The sequence below is a fragment of the Amblyomma mixtum genome, chromosome 2 (genome assembly GCF_055824585.1).
Source record: "Amblyomma mixtum isolate Tamu chromosome 2, ASM5582458v1, whole genome shotgun sequence".
Taxonomy (NCBI): domain Eukaryota; kingdom Metazoa; phylum Arthropoda; class Arachnida; order Ixodida; family Ixodidae; genus Amblyomma; species Amblyomma mixtum.
In genome coordinates this window covers 118,136,456-118,156,635 of record NC_143013.1, presented here as the reverse complement: position 1 = coordinate 118,156,635, position 20,180 = coordinate 118,136,456, and the positions used below count along the sequence as shown (strand labels likewise).

The 20,180-nt window shown below is 43.4% G+C and overlaps 1 protein-coding gene across 1 annotated transcript in view; it reads left to right on the top strand.

Annotated features, from left to right (window-relative positions):
• The window catches only part of LOC149360713 (multidrug resistance protein mrp-7-like), a 90,099-nt gene that overhangs the window by 32,379 nt on the left and 37,540 nt on the right, over positions 1-20,180 (top strand). Inside the window, exons 11-17 of the mRNA XM_089567899.1 lie at positions 1,640-1,843; positions 6,719-6,865; positions 7,904-7,997; positions 10,175-10,380; positions 12,090-12,266; positions 15,769-15,936; positions 18,188-18,369. Of these exons, the coding sequence (XP_089424025.1) occupies positions 1,640-1,843; positions 6,719-6,865; positions 7,904-7,997; positions 10,175-10,380; positions 12,090-12,266; positions 15,769-15,936; positions 18,188-18,369 (1,178 nt within the window). The remainder of the gene's footprint in view (positions 1-1,639; positions 1,844-6,718; positions 6,866-7,903; positions 7,998-10,174; positions 10,381-12,089; positions 12,267-15,768; positions 15,937-18,187; positions 18,370-20,180) is intronic.

Sequence of the window (20,180 nt, the reverse complement as noted above, 5' to 3'; positions counted from 1 at the left end):
AACTGTCGTAAAACTGAACAAAAATTATTTCAGGGCTTTCGAAAGGCGTCGTTATATACCAATGCCTGTCCCTCATTTTATAGCCTTCCGTTGTTCAGCAAAGTAGTTGTATTTTTGATCAGTAAACTGCTGAAGAGCTATTATTTTAGATTTACGTGCTTTCGTGACGTCACTTCTGTTTCCGGCCAGCGGGTTTGACTCAACCGGAGGTAATTAATTTTAGTGAAAAAGAAACACAAACCTCTGGTTGCGATTCTTTTCGCCGCGGTTACATTCGCCGCCGTTAAGCAACCTTATCAATGACATTTACTCGCACACTCCTACGAATTAGCAGCGATGTCCAAATATCAGTGATTTAGGAGTCTCAATTCGTACATATAGCTTCAAATATGTAATCGAATATTGTCTAACAAAGCGCTGCTCCATCTGTTCATAGTGCGTTTTTCTTTTCGCATAGTGGAAAGTTTAGCTTTAATTAAGGATTAGCCTCTGCAGCAGAAGCATGGATGGTCAGCATACGTGATGACATTCTCAAAGGCAGTCATTTTTTAGTGAGAGGCTGTGGCTACCCTTTATTAAAAGCCAATGGCCCGCACGGTGTGAAGAAGAAATATTCCCCACTGGAGAACTAAATTAAGTTCGAAATAAGAAATTTTATTTTAAGTGTAACATAAAAGATGGCTGGTACTACGCACATCCATGAAAAATACCACTGTGTTATAAGATACCATGAAAAAGTTTGTACAATCAGGCCGACTGACTCAACTGGCATGTTGCAGGGACCCATTTGATGAAGATTTTTTTAAAGCTTCATGCACGAGGTAGAAAAAAAATGGTATAAAATATATTCCTGAACAGAAAGGTTTCTCTTAATGATATATGGACTTTCGATGTTTCGAAATGCAAAAGAGACAGTTATGGAATTGAATACAAATATTCAAGGCGTATGATTCGATTCGTATTCAATTTTTTTAAATATTCCCGCGCTCCTTGTATTACAATAAAGCGAGCCACACATTTCACCTTATTCGGAACTAATTAACTACATCTTAGAGATAAATGACAACTCTTCATCGGCAAGCCTGGCTAGCAACTGAGTACACATATTTTTGTTTTGCTATTGTTTGCCTACATTACCACTCACCAAGTAGGCCTAATTTTTTTGTGCTAGCTATAGTGATAGCACCGCAATGTTGACCTCTCGTATAACAGATATCGTGCACTTTAACAAACTGTTAACACGTTGACGTAAAAAAGAGCACATACCTGTTTAAATATTTATGTTACCGTACTTAGTGTCCATAACAGGTTTTAGAATTTCGAAAACGCAGACGGTCCTAGTTAGGGCTTGGAGTTAATTCAAACTTTACCACTGATTAGTTTGGAGCTTACAGGTGACTTCACGCTGGGGTGCAAGGTCTTGTCCAGCTTATGCGTACATTGTAATCATGCTTGTGCTGCGACGCAAATATCCTGCCCTAATTTCATACTTAACTAAAGCTTACGTATGGCTGCGAGCAATTCATCATGACTCGAATTTCTTTTTTATCCTATAGTCACTGCTAAAACCCGAAGTAGCGTCAAGAAATGTTCTTTGCAGGGATATTTCATTACATAATGTTTGCCTGCTACTTTCCAGGCTGTGTTTTATAAACATCGAGAATCGAGGATCAAGAAATTCACCGACTTCCTCGTTTCGATACGGTTTATCAAGATGTCAGCCCTGGAAGACATTTTCGAAAAAAGCCTTCTCCAACTGAGGTTGAAAGAAGTCACAGCGGCTTTCCACATCAATATCTTGGAAAGTGTTCTCGACACTGTTTTCAGTGCATCCAGCTCCATGGTAAATATCAGACGTCATCGCTCTGCTGGCGTAATTTTTTGTGTGGCAATTTTTACATGTTTTAGCTAAGTCCTCTTTTTCATTCCGAAATTGGCTTGGATGTTCATTACAAAGTCCGCACGCAAAAATTTTCACTCAGCGTTTGTCAACTAAAATACGAAGTATATTTATTACACCTTGTAATACAAAAGAAAAAAATACTGGCAACTCTGAGAGATAAACGACTGCAGAATGGTTCCGATAACATCGTGGTCATCACAGTCATCAGGCTGACTGCGCCCACTGCAGGATAAAGGCCTATCCCACAACAAAGGCAATATAATGGTATCATAGATGAAATCGAAAACAGAAAATTGACATTGGTAGTGCAGGTAATGCAGATAAAAGGTAATCGGTAATCTTTTCGCGTAACAGAAAAGAGTCAAAGAGAGAGATAAGTTTAATTAAATGAAAGGCAATGAGGCCAGCTGGAAAGATGGATACCTGGCCTGTTCTGCATTGGCGAAGGGGAAGAGCAGAAGAAAGAGGGTCTTGAAGATCAACGATGTGAAGAAAAGAGAAGGAGAATATGTGCTCGCACATTTGATGGCATCACAACCGCGAATCGAGGCCCGTGTCGCTCAAAGGAGAAGGTGAACGTAGCAAGGGTCGCAGAAATTAAGGTGGCTAGATTAAATTAGCAACTTTGCAGGTATAGGGTTGGCGCAGTTGGAGTTGTACAGAGTTCAGATGAAGTCACTGGGAGAGGCTTTTGCCCTGCAGTGGACGTACGTCGTATAATGATGCTGCTGCTGCTGCTGTTGAAGATGATTATGGAAAGCAGGGGTTTTCTGGCTAAGCGTAGACAGCTGGGCTAGTTGGCGGTTTATAACACTATGACTCATCTTTCCAGCGCACCTAAAACACACGGACAGAAAGAGAGTATACACCACGGATGCTCTGACCCCTGTAAGACAATATGTTTCACCGAAAGAGGACAATCATATTTATAAATAGTTTTCTTGAGGCATTAGAATGGGAACTGTGACCTATCAATGCCAGTATAGGCAAACGTATGAATTTAAGTTAGTCGTGATAGCTAGTAGTGTAGATAGATAAATTAACGTTATCTTTTCACTTTTACGGTTGTGCGCCTGGTTGTAGTTAGAGATTTGTAGCTGGCTGCTGCCAATAGCCGTATAAGATTTTTGAATTTCGAAAGCGCTAAATAGGCACCGCTGCGGCGAAACAAATTCTGGATAACCTGGCGCATGATTAGCGAAACGGCGCTGCAATTTAGTGCCCGCAAAGACGCTCGTCAGCAGAAATTACTCGGTGGCCACAGGTCCAGTCCTCGATAATAGGAGTGGTGTTCGTGTGGTCCACTGGGATCATGCTCATCAGGAATTGTATGCTCCTGTTACTGCAGGGAGCAGAAACCGTGGAAGGGGAAGGGGGGGGGGGACGATATAAAATTACGCGCTTAGTAATCAGCAGCTCTAAACGCCCGCTGTAATGTTTAAAAAAAGCTTCTTTTCACATTTTTAATTCCCATCTTTTGGCTGGAGGAGGAGGTAAACTTTATTAAAGAAGAGGTCTTAGGCGCGGATTGGGGTCATGTTCCCCTCCCCGCGGTGGGCTCTTCTTCTGGGCCGGACGCCAGGTGGCCGATCGACGATGTCGTTCGGCGACCTCTTCGTCTCGCTCCGTGGCTCGAAGTTGAACCTCCGGGTCCGAGCTGACCAGCGCGACCTCCCGCTGAGATTGGGTAGAGAGCTGCAGACTCTGCGATGGCTTGTCTTGATTACATGAGTATAGGATGTGCGGTGTGTCTGCGTTTTGGTGCCCACAGAGAAAACAGACGGGGCTGAAGTGCTCTGGGAACCGTATGAAGTACATGTACAAATTAAAGGAAGTGTTTGTTTGGACCTGCCGCCAACTGACCAGTTTTGTTTTACTCAGAGATCTATGGGGTCCTGAGAAAATTTGTCTTCCTTGAAATGGGTTGTAGTTTCTTTGTAGGATGTCACTCGCTCATTGGCCGACGTGAGCTCGATGTAGCGCACTTCCTGGTTAACCACGAATCCTCGGGAAAATTGGTGCGCCACCTCGTTTCCAGGATAGTCCGAATGGGTGGGGACCCAGATCAATGTGATTTGGCGGATGTTGGAGATTTTTTATAAGGTTTTGTTAGTTGCGGGGTGGTTCCTTCCTTTGGCAAAATTTCGGATTGCGGTTTTAGAGTCGCTGATGATGTATTTGTCAGTGGTGGAGGCAATGGCTAAAGCTATGGCACGTTCTTTTGGCTGCTGGGTGCTCTCTGCTTCACTTCAAATTAACCGCTAGATTGCTAAGTTTCCGGCTCCCCATCAGGAGTTGCAGCTTTTTTTTCCCGCACTGAACTCTTCATTCTACCCTTCTAACAATAATAATCTGCCCTTTTCCGGCAAACTCATCCCTATTACTCCCAATGTGAGGGGCATGTATATTCGTCAACAACGATTATCACAGCTACCCAGACAAAGAGAAGTCTTTTCGTCGAATTTGTCGCAGGTCTGGGGATTTTTTTTTCTGCATTAGCACACGTTCGTTCCTCCACATTCATCTTCTTTCGCATCTTCTGTGTTACTTAACGAGGCCCAGTAAATAGCTGTTCCCTTGCTGTTTTCAGGGAAAAGAACTCCATAATTCTTTTCTCATAAAGTGATGAGGAGGTTCACTTGCGCTATCTAGCTAAGGTGGAATTTGTACGTTCAAGATTTTGGTTGACTTAGCAAAAGCCCGAACAGAACGCAAGACAAAGATGCACAGTCTAACGTTATTTGAAAGTGATCACGTCAGGGTTAACCTACTCGGATTAAACAGCTCTAACACGCTTTATTTTCACAAGGCAGCTGCTACGAATGCATGAGCTTAGATAGCCGAAGGATTCCTCTATCTTGCATCGTGATGTCTGCTGCTGATTAGGTGATCATTATGCATAGAAAAGTTTCTTGATCAGTTACAGTCGGACCGAACCTGGTAACATTTAAATCGCTCTAGACTACGCCCATTTGTCAAGCACTTAAAATAGGGCTTACCTTTTCTTGAGATAAACGGCGCTCCGAAAAAGGTCACCATCATCATCCTGACTACGGCCACTGCAGGACAAAGGCCTTTCCCATATCTGTCCTATTAACCTAATTCTGTGCCTGCTGCGGCCAACCTATTCCCGCAAACTTCTTAATCTCATCCGATCACCTAACTTTCTGCCGCCCCCTGCTACGCTTGCCTTCTCTTGGAATCCAGTCCGTTACCCTTAAGGGCCAGCGATTATATTTCCTTTACATTACATGACCACCCCAAGCCCATTTCTTCCAATGTTTCGACTAGGATGTCATTAACCTATATTTGAATCATCACCCTCTCCGCCCGCTTCCGATATCTTAATGTTACATCTATCATTTTTCTTTCCATAGCTCACTGCGTTGTCCTCAACTTAAGCTGAACACTTTTCGTTAGCCTCCACGTTTCTGCCCCATAGGTGAGCACCAGTAAAATACAACTGTTATAAACTTTTCTCTTGAGGGATATTGGAAAAATGCCATTCATGATCTGAGAGCTGCACCCTCTTCTAGTTATTTCACTCTCGCGATTTGGATCTGCGGTCACTACCTGCCCTAAGCAGATGTATTCTATTACCACTTTCAGCGCTTCGCTACCAATAGTGAACTGCTGCTCCCTTCCAAGACTTGAACGTTACTTTGGGTTTCAGTATATTAATTTACAGTAAAAACCAAAGTGAGAAATTAATTTCTATTTTGTTGTGTGTGACAATTAGTGACATGGTACTGATGTATATAAGACACATTACTCAGCTTGTAAAGCACACGCGTGAACAAGCCATTTAAATTAGCAAAGTTCTCTGAAGACTCTATTGGGTGGCATAAAGACAAGCAATTTTGACTGGGGTATTAAGTGTGCATGTGTTCGCAGTACATTACGTTCATCATCTGTGAGTCTTCGGGGCTGTTCACATGAGCATCCTCCTCGTCAATCCTCTACTAGACTTGCCTTGCGTGGACGGTTCAGTTTGTAGTCTTGTTGTATTTTGTGTTCAGCATTTCGTTTTCTTCTTTTCTTTGTTTTCCACTCTGGCCTCGGGTCATGTGGAGCTGATAGCGCTTGTTATAAATGAGCCAAGTCAAAGTGATGATACATGAAATAGACCTCAGAATCTCCAGGGAAAAAAATCAGCATAAATATCTTTTGCTTAGCAATGTATGTTTCATCCCTTAACAAAGAAAACTTCGAATCAAACCTGAGAGTTCCGACAATTTCTTTGTTAATCGTTCGTAACGTGGAGAATATAAATAATTATGAAATTTTATAAGAGAAGTGCATTTGGTGCGTAAACAATTTTGATATTGGGACACTGTTAAACGCCGGAGAGCGCTGATTTGCGCTTACATGCTATTGCAGACTAAAATTCGGAGCAAAGTAAAAAATTATTGCACGACGTATCACTCCTACAGTGCGCCCGATAAACTTTTACGTTGGGTTTTCGTTAGGGTTAGCTTTTGTAGCTAGTCTCTTTCAAGGAAGTTCCCTGCGCTCTTGCAGTTGACAGTTTTGCCTTGTTTTTATAAAAAAAGGCGGAAAGTGCTGTTATGGCATAGTGCGACGAATCGGTGCAATTTTTTTATGCAGAAACTACTAATAACAATTTTACAGCCTGTTTATCAGGTCGTGATCCGGGTGCTCGGTGTTAACTGCCCAACGTGCCATAGTAAATGTAATGCAATTCACCTGAATTAGCTCTTTCAAAACTACATTTCATGCGCGCTCAGAAAGCACGTAAACCAGCCGGCAGTGATGGAAGCTCTGCTCATAACCTGACTTCAACTTGTTCTGCAGATGATATTGGCGGCCTTTTGCGCTGTCTCCTTTACGCATGCTGATGCAGTCTTCACCCCTGCTACCATGTACTCTTGTGTATACGCCATCACACTAATGGACGTCTTCATGAACTATACGCCGCAAATGGTCCGGCTGCAGAGACCTGTGAGTATCGTGGACTGAACGCGCCCAAGTGATGACCTATTCTTTGTAAAACGTCCGCTAGATGAGCACAATGTAAATTTCCTACCTCTTTTGAAGAAGGCTCAGTGCAAAAGGAAAGAAACACATTTGTAATTGCGGTCTAACTTAATAATAATTGTTTATTTCGGTTTATGCAATACAAGACCCGAGGACGTACAGGATAAAGGTGTTAACCCAGGTGAAAATCGCAACTGGTCTAACTGGTTTAGGGAACAATTTCCCAGTTGATTCCAGTTGGATACCAGTTGGATACCAGTTGGATGCAACTGGAATTCAGTTGGGATCCAACTGGAAACAACTGGAATCAATTGGGAAATTGTTCCTTAAACCACTTTGACCAGTTACGATTTTCGCCTGGGAAAAAACACCTCGCAAGGACCTGTCATCTTGGATGAAGACATTCAGCAGCAATCAGCAATATTTCTATAATTATCTACAAGAAACCACTGCAGTAAATGAAAAAGAAAGCATTCAAGGCAACTTGCAACAGATACACAATAGGCAAGTAACACAGCAAGAGAGAAGAAAACGAATGCAAGAAAGCATAAAGGCGGGCACTGTTTAGTTCACCTCGAAAGCCAGTATAGCGTGAACATCATTTTAAAATTTATTTTATGAGTTATTTTTAAGCGTTAAATCTAGACCTAACTAAACTAGAACTAAATCTAGAATCATTAAGAAATCACCCGTGCAGAGTGCGTGAACAATTTAAATCTATGGCGAAGATAAACAGATTCAAATCTTGGCACGAGCAGGGCAAGTAGTCGGATATGTTGAGAAAGAGAAAAGCTTTAATGGTTGGTTGGTTTATGAGGTTTAACGTCCTAAAGCAACTCTGGCTATGAGGGTAAGTATGTGGTAAGCACATAGAAGCATACACAGGACATCGCCAAAGGCAAATAGCTATTTACTATCAGAACCTTGCCCTTTCTCAGCAAATAAGAGTTTTCGATTGCTCAGTGTAAAAGGTGTTCCGCTCTTCATTTTGTATCCCTAAAGGCGCTTCGTAGCTGCAGAAGACTGATGTCGTTCTTTGCTGCTGAAGAGTTCTCTTCAAACATGACTGACTGTCGGCTGAAGACAGAGGAAGCCGGTATGATCATCGTGTTTTCTTACCTTTTTTTTTTCCATGCTCTCCGTTTTCGTCACGTTTTGTTGCAACCGTTTGTTTTGTTGTTACTACAAAAAAAAACACTTTACACTTCGAAAGTTAATCGCTTGATTTTCGCCGCATTTGTGTGCGTAAATATGCGTGTCGTTTATGTTGCATATTTCAAAACAGAGTCTGTAGTCAAGCGGGCCTATGGTTTACTTGGTGGACACCGTAACAGCACGCAAAGCCTTACAGCTACAACTACTGCAACTTCGATCACAAAGATTACTGCCTAAGTTTTCACTTGCTAAAGCAAAACCTACAGTGGCGTCCTGCTTTAATGACGAGCAGCGCTGCGACCTAAATTCACGTCATTTTGTTATTAATCAATGGGTGAATTAAACGGCAACATAGCTTGGAAACTGGGAAATTGAAAGTAACAAGTTGAAGTCGCAGATCTACTGGATTCAGCCGGTGTCAAGGAGCAGCAGCGATAGCAGGGTCCTTCAGGGTCATTTTCCTGGTCATGAATCTTCCGCGCATGTTTTGTTATGGGGACTATAGCTGCCGCTCCTCCATCAAAATGACGCCGATGCTGGCACTCGGTGAAGCACGTCGGCGATGAGAAACTCGCTGATATATAATTGCGTCTGCTTATAGTGGATTTCAAGGAAGCTTACGTGCAAGGCAGGGGTGTGGTACAGATAATTTAATACGACTTGGCGGCAAATCTAAATTTGAAGAGAAAAGATTGGTGGCAACAAACGGATGCGTTTTCTGCTGTGCATAATTGACGCCTTAGAAAGACTTTCCTTCTGACTTTCATTACTGCACGTTTTTTAAAGATTTCGCCAGGTGACTCTCACACATTAGAGTTTAACTCGAAGCGGGAGCGGTCACGCTGAACTGCTTCGTCCGACAGCTGTATCGTGGCTCTTCCTCTGAGCGCCCTTTGTAGAACGAGAAGCGGAAACGCTATGGAAGAATATCGTAAGAGTGAAGCTGCTTTCGGAAAGCCGCAGATGCAATTTCATTCCAGCCTTACGGTGTACTGAAAGAATTAGGACAGAATATGATGCAAACATATGGATAGCTCTACGTCGCACGAAAGTGCAGCAGCGACCACTGGTTAACTCGCGTGTAGTGCTTTTCATTACTAAACGCAGGCATTTTTAAAGGCATATATTGGTCATAAGTTCACTGACTGGTGCCCGAACCGTCTTGAGCAATGGAAGCCTTTGTAATGGCACTGAGCGTTCTGTCCGTTCAATGGCCAATTAGACGTGCATGCGGATACGTGCATAAAAAGCAGAGCTTACTTCTAAGCTCAAGCCATTGAGCTTTTATGCGACTACTTGCTCCGTTTTGTTTGGGAGTGAAGGCAGATCTTTAAACACCTGCAATTATCCACTTCGTTCGAGCAGTTAATTTCTGTTTACATATATCTTTTCGCAGTATATATGCAAGCTGTAATCCGAAGACGCACGCCTGTGAAATCCCAAGAAGTCAGGTTTATTTTCAGTGCACCGGGATAAGTTAAGGTATTTAAGTTACAATGCCAGATGTTAGGGCTTACCTTTTGTACCTTTCCACTGGGGCATGATGTGACGATATGTGTACAGCACCATCGTGGCACTCCATGCATTACGTTGCTCGACTTCCCGCTCTTGTCCCGTGCTTCCAAATTTTCATCTCGGCATTATTATCAGCTCCGCTGACTTCAAACTCTTTAGCGGTGGACGCTAGATTGGGAGCAGTGTTTATGGGTCGCGTCTAAAGTAATAGATAAATTAACAGCTATTCTTATGAAGGACAGGCGTGCACCCTGTCAAAATATTTGTGCCCGTCCTTGCTTCCTCTACAGCGTAGGAATGTGCTAAGCCTTGCCATTCACCTTTCTGGCTATCGAAGCGTTTCGCTGTCGCACCTTCAGAAAACCATAAGTAGGCATCCCTTGGGTAACGGAATGAGCCTAGATAACCAAACGTAGCTGAGGGCAACAGAAAATCAGCTCCGTCAGAAAATCAGAAGAAAATCAGGAAGTGTGAGAGGACAGGGTAACCACAACTGGCGCAGGGCAGGCGTGTTTAAAGATGAACGAGAGAGGCATTTGTCATTCAGTGTATACTTATGATGATGATGATTTAATCAACCTGTTATGCTCTGCTATTGTGCAGGTGGGGAAGTTATAATGAAAAGCTGTTCATTTGCTTGGCCAAATAAAGACAGTGACAGGAGCAACCCTCCTCTCACTGGCATCAACATGCGGATCAAGGGTGGTTGCGTGACCGGCGTTGTCGGTGCAATAGGCAGCGGAAAGTCTTCACTTCTGTCTGCAATTGCCGGCGACATGAAGTGTTTGAAAGGCGACATTGTGGTGAACGTGAGTACCAAAAAAAAACTATATTATTCACAAGCGAAACGCCTGTCGGATTTTAAAAATCTGAGCCAGTCTAAAAGTTGAGCGTGCCCGTGGCATTGAAAAAGAGTTATATGTGGGAGAATTCCGGGGCTTGCTTCGTCACTAACAAAAAGTGCCAGCAGCAATGCCTTCAATCTAAGCAGCTCGGCTTATCAATCTAAGGCACGGTAACCGGCAGGCCAGAAAGCTCCAGTTCATGCAAAATACTTCACCTTTGCGATACACAAATAGATAAGCACGTGCCATGATCAAGGACCGAAGGTGGCCGTTCTGAAAGCAGACAGATGAATTCTGTGCAAATTAGCAAGCAACTTTACTGAAAAAAAATAAATAAACATTGAGTAAACCATGAAACCGAATAGTGCAACACATAAAAATAACACGCAATATTTTATAAAAAAAAGAATTAATCCAAATTGGCCATCAATTCTACAGAACACAAACAAGCGAAAAACAAATATCATGCTTTATTAGAAGGTGGAAAATTAATAAAAACAGGAAGACAGCTACCAAGGTTGCGTTTGACCCTGGCAGAGCTTCTTGGAATAGTGAGCGCCAAAAATTAGCTCAAAAGTTTTCAGATTTATCGTGACACTTTAGAAGACTCATTTTGTAATGAAATGAACAGATACAACTGGCTATTGTGAGCAGTGTGAACGGCAACTTATTCCTAGGAAATCTGTAAACAAGAAGAAATGCATGATGAAAGAAAAATTTGAAATCTGTCATCATTGATTAAGACGCTGTGCTTTTATGTAGCGGTTTTCGGATACTGGCGAACAATGACGAAAAGCTGTGGTTTGTAGGGAGACGATTGTACGCTCCACAAATACGGTGCGTGTGTCAGGCTCGGAGAGAGCATGTGACAGCCGCGCTGACGTGTGACGCGCATTCGTAGGAGTAGCCAAAACTATGTTCGCGCGGTTACGGTTTCGGTTTTGTGCTGCCCTAAAACTGCTTGTGCTGATGCAGCGACGAGAATAACATTTCAGAAAACCTAAAACCAGATATGGTGGGCTATAAGCCTGTTGATAAATAAGCAGTGAAACATAATGCAATTCGAGGCGCTTACATGATTAAGAAAAAAGGAGCGTCGCCGTAATAGTTCCAAGTTAACTATTCACTATTAGGCAACCAGCCTGCTAGCTGGCATATCAGCTGTTTTCTGATGCACTGCGCCGCTAACAATTCTGTGTAGAAATGAAAGGTGCTCTTCTACTTGAATATATCTTTTTTTAAGATTCCTGACCGTCGTAGGCGAAACACTTTTATATCAGTGACTAAAATAAAGTTAATAAGCGGTCAGTACAAATCTTCAAGGCCGCGAATGATGTTTAGTAAGCAGCCAACACAGGGGTTACTTTCTAATGGTCATACACCCGGGCCTGCTTCCAAGCTCAGTGATGCATTGCAGTAAATGTAGTACTTTTGACGGATCACGACTTCAACAGCAGCGATATCCCTTTATGTATATTTCTGCACTTTTGTAGGCGTGGTTGCAAAGAGCGAGTGATTTTAAGCAGAGTAACGCAATTTTATTTTTTCGCTGTTCAACAGCAATGAATATAACCTTGCCATCTTCTGCAGCTTGGTACTATGTCTACGAATATCCAATTAAAATAGTTATATCTCTCAGGACACATCACACTAGCAGAGTTCGCTTTTTCCAGGGCTCGACTGCTGTTCTGCCGCAGCTGCCTCGATTGTTAAATATGACCATCAGAGACAACATAACTTTCGGAAGAAAGTTTGACGACGCGTGGTACAACCGAGTCGTGGAAGCTTGCCAGCTCGTTCCAGACATTAAAAGTTTGCCTGGAGGGGATCTGACGCAAGCCGGTGATCAGGTAATTATCCCCATGTAATGATGCACTGCTAATAATTAACATTTTCGCGAAGGAACACAACAAGCCGTCTCGTAAAACAACTTCTGCCATAATCTAGACGTCAGTACTGCTGAAGCCCCTTCTTTCAAAATGTTACGAAACCTAAAAGAAAGCGTAGTATTCAGTGGAACAAGCTGCCGTTTGTCCAGACACGGTATCAACAGGAAAGGGACAAAATTTCAGAGAAAAAGGTCTGAATTGAATGTGCATATTATTGTGAGAACAAGTGAGGCTAGTATCAACAGCAGTAATCTGTGAAGAAGGAAGCAGTAAAGCTGGCATAGGCTACTATCGGCGATTTGAAACACGCAAGGGTTATATTGCAGGATGATCTTGCCTAAAAAAGAGTGGAAATCACGCCCGTACTTATCAGTCAGGCTGCCAAGCTATTTAGATTTCTCCTACTCCGTTCTAACGTTTCCGCAATATGTTCCTAGGTACTAGACAGAATTTACCCCGTGGTGCTTTGGCAACATGGCTGGGCAGAAAATTCCGCAGCAAAGATTCGTTTTCTCAATACCGCAGCAACAAACGTCTTTACACTATACCTATGCATTGAATGAAAGAACTTCATTTCCAAGGACATCTATCGCACTTCAATGACAATGTTGCGACGCATATATGAGAGAGCCCTCCCACTACTCCCTCATCAGAGTCGGCGACCTGAGAGACGAGCTTGATGATTGTTATTATTCGCTTTTAATGACTCAAGAGCAGCTGCAATTAAACGCATCATTGTTAACGCGCTCTTGGTCAGCACGACGTGGGATCAAGCATCCATTTTTCTCAGCCTTTCACTCCAGGAAAGCCCAGCTGCAAGCAAGAAGGCTTGTATCCATTGCAAATCTGCTACGGCCCGCATAGAATACCGTTGCTCTAAGTACAATGCAACCCCCCTCCCCCTCTTATGCTGCAGCTTATTTCAAAGTTTATGGCATAATCAGTAAAAGCGGCTGCTTCTGTCATCTGCAGTGTGGTTACCTGTAAACTCATCATAGGCCGTTTGGGGACAGTAGCTTGCAGCTAAAGCCTACTAGGTAATATCGTTACTGACCAAATGCAATGATGAGCTGCCCTCTTGAAAGTCACATAATAGTACGCCGCCATTTCCATAGCCATTGCAGCTGTCGCACAGGGCTCAAGAAAACGGATGGGAAAGTGCTTCTTATCGGAATTTCCTCAACTATTCACATTCAAGTCCAGTTACAACGGCCGCAGTTGCTACGAACGTTCGCTAATAATATTAGAAACGAATGCGGTGCTGCCGTCAGAATATGCATTACAGAAGTGGCACTGCATCTAAGATAAAACAAACAACTGTGGCCCCTTCATATGGTTATATCGAACGAGCTGACGCCATTTCCTGGCCCCGCCGCCGAAAACACCTGCTTCCCACCGGCACGGAGACTAAAGAGAACTTTCCAGTTCCCGTTTAACACCCAATTTCCCTAATAAAGCGTGTCGGCAACAAAGTGGAATTGAAGCTGCAATCAACGAGAGCCAAGTGCGCACCGACGGCACCGACTGACTGACAGGGTCAGACGTTGCGCGCGTGTGTGCCGAGTGGGGAAAACGTGTGAAATGGAATCAAAAGTACGGATGGTGCAGGACAGTGGCTGCTTTAGAATAGAAACAACTACGCACAGTAGGTTTGATCGGTTTAAGAAGTCTGAACACAAGTCATGCGGTATGCCGGCTGGTCCACTCGGGAAATGTAGCATTCGTCGCCTGCGCTAAGGGATCTCCATTTTCTCCTCTGCAGCTTCATGCAGGCAACCAACATACAGCAGACTGTACTGCGCGCACTTAGGCTGCGCTAGCTAAGTGGCTGCATCCGGAATACCAACAGTTGCGGCGGACGTTTCAGTCGTGATTAGTAACATGGCGTCCGTAAGCAGCTTGTCGGCAACAAGGGTCTCAAAGAGAAGCACATCACCGCGCTTCAGAGCTTTGAACAAACCGTGATAAGGTCTGCAAGCAGACGTGCGTAACAAACTTGCGCCGTTTTTGTCTGTATTTTTGTGGCTGCATAAAGGAAGGCCACATATTATGAACTTGGGATACGACGAATGCAAACCGCGCGCCCATCAGGATCTTCATAAGTGGGCTCCTAATAGGACTGAGTATTGATGATTTGCAAATTTTTGCCCAGCCGTGCTGGCTCACTGATTGCAGCGTTCGGCTGCTGAATATTAATGGCACGGGGATTCCGGCCGCGGCTGCTGCATTTCGAAGAATGCAAACTGCAAAACATGCCCCCCTGCTGTGGGATGTCAGTGCGCGTTGAAGAACTCCATATGACGATATCAATTCGATATCCTTCCTTCCTTCCTTCCTTCCTTCCTTCCTTCCTTCCTTCCTTCCTTCCTTCCTTCCTTCCTTCCTTCCTTCCTTCCTTCCTTCCTTCCTTCCTTCCTTCCTTCCTTCCTTCCTTCCTTCCTTCCTTCCTTCCTTCCTTCCTTCATTCATTCATTCATTCATTCATTCATTCATTCCTTTCCATCCTTCCTTTCCATCCTTCTTTGCTTCCTTCCTTCTTAATTTCTTTTTTGGATCTCTCTTTTTCTCTTCTTTCATTCTGTCCTTCAGCCCTTCCCCCAAGCCACGGTTCAGGTTCTAGCCTTAATGAGGCACGTACGGAGATTTTCCAAAGTCCAATTATTGCTAATATTACTAAATTTATTACTATTTGTAATTGAGTCAAGGGGTACTTCCGCATTGTTTCTTTCCATTCGTGGCGTTGGAAACCATTAGGCTTGGTGTGAACCTTAAAAGAATAAATCTAAGCCATTGATCATGCTCTCGCGGTTTCAGTAGTTCTCAAGAAACGGTCTGAATTAAATTGGTATCTTTTGTACCCTCTTCGGTTTCTTCTGTAAAAGGATATACGACTGGAATGTCTTTCACTTTCTCTTCGCAAAATATAACAAAAATGCAGAAAGCCGCTTTGAAATAGGGTTTAATTTCGAAAGAACAACACTAACGAAACAAAACAATACGTTTTGCTTCGCGTGCGAGAGGAAATTCCTAGCCTGGTGTCTGACACTGTTATATACATTAAAGATATTAAGCACTATGGACCCCGTCAATATAGGCATTCTGGCCTTGACTTAGCCTTATACGTTTGCGGTTTTTCCGCAGCGATTTCTCATGGCTCTTAAATTTACACGAGATGTATCTATGCCCGATACCACTACGTAATGCAGCGGCAGAGGCAATTTCGTATCCTAGGAGGCTCTCCAGTCGATAGCCCCGGCCTGTTGTGACTTCACGGTTAACCAATGTATAGTACGTACCTGCTCGTGTGGCATCGTCTAGGTGAGTGACGCGTGCAAGGCAGTGGGCCGACGCCGCTTCCTTTAGGTGAATTTGAAGCTGCTTATTTGAGTTGATTGCTGCTTTAGCGATTTTTACTACGTTTCGATGAATTTACTGAAAAGCTGTGAAAATCGAACTGCTACAGGGTGAAATGCTCAGCGGTGGACAGAAGCAACGCGTCGCCCTCGCGCGAGCGTTGTACTCTCGAAGTGACATCTACCTCTTGGACGACCCCACAAGTTCTCAAGACGTCGGAGTCAGGCAGAGGATTCTGAGTCACGTTCTTGGGCCAGGTGGGATTTTATCTGGCAAGGTGAGGTGCTTCGGCACTATGCAGTAGAAGCACGAAGCGTTAAGACACTATGCTGACCATTCCAGTGTATAACGTACATTAGTTAACTACGATTAAGTAGTCTCCCGTAAAAAAGAGGTCAGAGGGAAAACGGCGCAGATGCGGCAGCGTGCGAGTGTGCTATAATAAATAGCGCCAGCAGACTCATTGGTTGCAGGACTTCAAGGCCACCTCCAGAAGTGGATGACGTTGTTTGAACTATAGTTGTCTTCGTTGCAACCTCTGTAAGAGTTACCAGAAGTCTAAATAACGTAATGCAAACTTACTTGGTTATAGATATTTACTAGCCGACCAATCTTATTTAGTCTTGTTAAAACTCAAGGTCGTATCGTTTTCTGCATCACTTGTTTTTTTTTTTTAAGGCGACCGCAAAAATGGAAGCGCATCGAAGTTTCGCTTTAGCTCTTTCCTTGATAACTTACAGAGTGTTCAATTCATTTTATACACATCACAACGGCAGGCAATGACTAAGACGCCGCTGATTTTTACAGTCAGTAGCAACCACGCCTGAACCAAGCTTCAGGGTAACTGGGCGACAAAGCTGGCACGATGCCCAAGCCATTGCTCGGTGTTGTGTTTAGGCTCATAATTAATATCAATCCAAGTAAAGAATTAGGACTAATTATATACTAAACTTAACAGGAAGGGTTTCGCTGTTGCGGTTGTGAAATTAGGTTCAATATTTAAACGCGTCACGCACAGCACTTGTGCACCTTTTGCGCGTTCTTTTCAACGACATAAGGGTGAGGTCGCGCCTCTCGTGCTCTGCAAATCACATTGATGGTCTGGTGCATTGCAGACTGTGTCTCAAAGGATCATTTTGTATAGTTTTGGCGTCTCAAAAGAGACAGCTTAGTTTGGCGTACTCTCGCCGTATTCAAACTAAGCTAAGCCGCAATATTAGCTCATCGTTATTTTTTTATTTTTAATTATGAGTACGGTGACACGCTGCGCAAAAATATCTGTTTTAATGACCTAGTATTCCTACTCGCTGCAGAGTCGCAGGTAAAAAAAGGTGACCTCAAGTTTAACGCGACAACGGTGCCATCTCGACGTACTCGTTTGAGAACCATTCACGGGAGTTTTTTCTCGAATTTACAGGACATATTTACGATTTATTTCTCAGAGCCCATTATGTCGTTAAAGTGAATGCCTTTATTTGAAATTCTATGCCATGTTATTTCAAAGCTCTCCAAATAAAGAAAAAACAGGGAACTGAAGCCTAATGTTAGCTGTGCAGTCGAAGGTGAGACTTCGCGTGTCATATCGACGGTGCATACGTCAGCGAAGCTAATGTCGGAAGGTTGAAGGGATACTTTATATCGTTTGCAAACGATGAGGCCTTTTTATAAAGTATTAGAAATGACGCAACAAAGTTCTGATGTTTCATTTTTTTTCCTGCAAGGGCATCGTACGGTGACAATGGATGGGCATCATTTGTGTCTTTAGAAAGGAAAACTTGCATATAAAAACACTGAAAACTTATGCTTTGATATGCGCCCTACATAAGTGCAGAAACATGTTGCATGTTTCCTCGCAACAATTTATAATAAGGATTGTGCTGCGCAGTGCTACACATGCTGTGCACAGAGATAAGCGAAGTTTTTCATAATAGTCACCACGGGCTTGCTGCTCCAGCCTCAGGTTCAATGACATGTCAACATTGTTATGAAAAAGCTTATAGCTTACTTGCGTTTACATTTCGCTTTCGCCTTTGTCCTAATGTGGTGAGGTAGTAGCAGGTGCCATGAGCGAGGCACACCGGGCCTCGTTTGTACAGTACGGTCCATTGTTAAAGGGAACATGCGATCGCGTGCCTACCGCGCTTCACGAAGACCTGCCGCCTAGATGCGGTGAAAATAGGCGGCATCAGGTGTATGCGCAGAATGACCAGTCGTCATGCTTACTGCGCATGCGTCTTGTGCCGACAATTCCCACAAGTTATCGGCGGCAGCGCTCCGCGAAGCGCGGAGGCCACGCGATCGCATGTTCCCTTTAACAGTGAACCGTACTGTACGTTGTATGACGGCCACCGTCACTAAATATTCACTACTGGATATCCGGCAATGTTGGATATACTTTCGGTCGCAAATAACTTATGTTACATCCTGCTTTATATGATTCCGACTGATGTGGAGCGCATGACTAGTGCCCTGTACTTGTAGTTGGCAAGGAAAGCATCGAATGACGATTTTATCGCCAATATTTTCAGACATGCTTGCTTGTGACAAATTGTGCTCGACTTCCATTCCCGCTGAAACGATGGATTCTGATGCACAACAAGACTGCCCTGTGTTTTAATGACTTGAAGAAGCTTCGAGGTCACACTACGCTACCTTTGGAGATATTGAAGGAAACAAAATCGGAGCCTCATTTTCCCGAACCAGTTGCAAGGTACAGTCTTGTTTCGTTCCCAGATGAATAAATATATTTATAGTAGACGGGTATATCTGTGCGTGCACAGATAGACAGACCTGTACACGATAAACAAGTTCAGCACTAAGTGCTGAACCGCTCGCGTACTTCTTTAGAGTGTACTTATCTCAGGCGTTTTTACCGTGATAGCTTCAAGTGGTGTAACTTTGACAATGCTGAGGGGCATTTGAAGTATCGCATTAACATGCAGGATGAGCATTTACTCCTGCAGGCATGCTACAATTTTCTTTTCGAGGCACCAACCACCTCAACATGTGAAGTATTAATAAATTGAAATTACACATTCTGAACTGTGTTTCACCGCGTTACATCTATACAAATTAGAGCCCCAGGCAGGCACTAAAAGCCTTAGCATCTGTCCTGGCTGCAGGCTCAGTATATCGCCCCTCGCTGAAATGAAATAAATAAACAAATCTTTAAGCATCCAAGAACACGAACGTCATCTATATTGAGCAACTGGAGAGCGAGGACCCCCAAAACAGCTCTCGCATTTCCAGGCTATTTCAGATAACTTGTGTGATTTATCACAAGCTGGTCAGAATATCCCTCAAGAGAAAAGTATGCAACAGCTGTATCTTACCGATACGCACCTATGGGGCAGAAACGCGGAGGCTAACAAAAAGGGAACAGTATAAGTTAAGGACAACGCAGCGAGCTATGGAGAGAAAAATGGTAGGTTTAACGCTAAGAGATCGGAAGCGGGCAGAATGGGCGTGAGAACAAACGCGGGTTAATGTCATCCTAGTCGAAATCAAGAGGAAGAAGCGGGCTTTTGAAGGGCATGTAATGCGAAGGCAAGAAAACCGCTGGTCCTTAAGGGTAACGGAGGAGATTCCAAGAGAAGGCAAGCGTAGCAGGCGGCGGCAAAAAGTTAGGGGGAGGGATGAGATTAAGAACTTTGCGGGGATACGGTGGCCGTAGCAGGCAAAAGAGAGGGCTAATTTGAGAGGCATGAGAGAGGATTTTGCACTGCAGTGGGCGTATTCAGGCTGATGATGATGATCATGGTCTCTAAGGACACTCGCTAGTGCCTTGAGCTTGCAGCACCCAATTCCAGTTGTGGCCTGATGTGAAAAAAAGGACAAAATGTACCGGCTGCGGGCTCATCAATTTCTATCTGAAGTGTTATTAGCGGATCAACTTGTACTGATATGCGACCAGGTGGAGTTTCTAGCTTCTTTTTCTCTTGGATTTAGACAATTTGAAATTATGGCCTTTAAGCTCTTATGTGATGAACGCCTTTTATACCAAGTGTTTCAGAGAAGACTCTCAGAAACTTACAAAATTAGGCTTTTTGGGGTAAAAATATGGCTTTTTCAGCATGGTATTACCATTGCTGGCGGACTCTAGAAGAGCATTCAATTGTTTTAAGTACTAAGCGGGTTAACCGATTTTAATGAATTACCTTTTTAACTATTGGAGTTAGGAGCCTAGTTGCAATTAGAGATTTGTAGCCGGTCGTGAGTAATAGCCATGTCAGTTTTTAGAATTTTGAGAAAGCGATAATCCTCGGCTCTGTAGCTCGACAAAATATGGCTAGATCGTGCCAAAATACATGCGCTTTTAAAAGAACGCAAGCAAAGAAACTTTTCTAGTGCAAGTAACTTTTCAAGAAAGCCAAATGTCGTCGAGCCACAGCGCCAAGAGTAACCGCGTTTGTTGTATTCTAAAAACTGTTATGGCTATTACTAACGGCTGGCTACAAATTTCTTATTGCAACTATGTACCTAACACTAATAGTTAAAAGTTAATTATTAAGAATGAGTTGA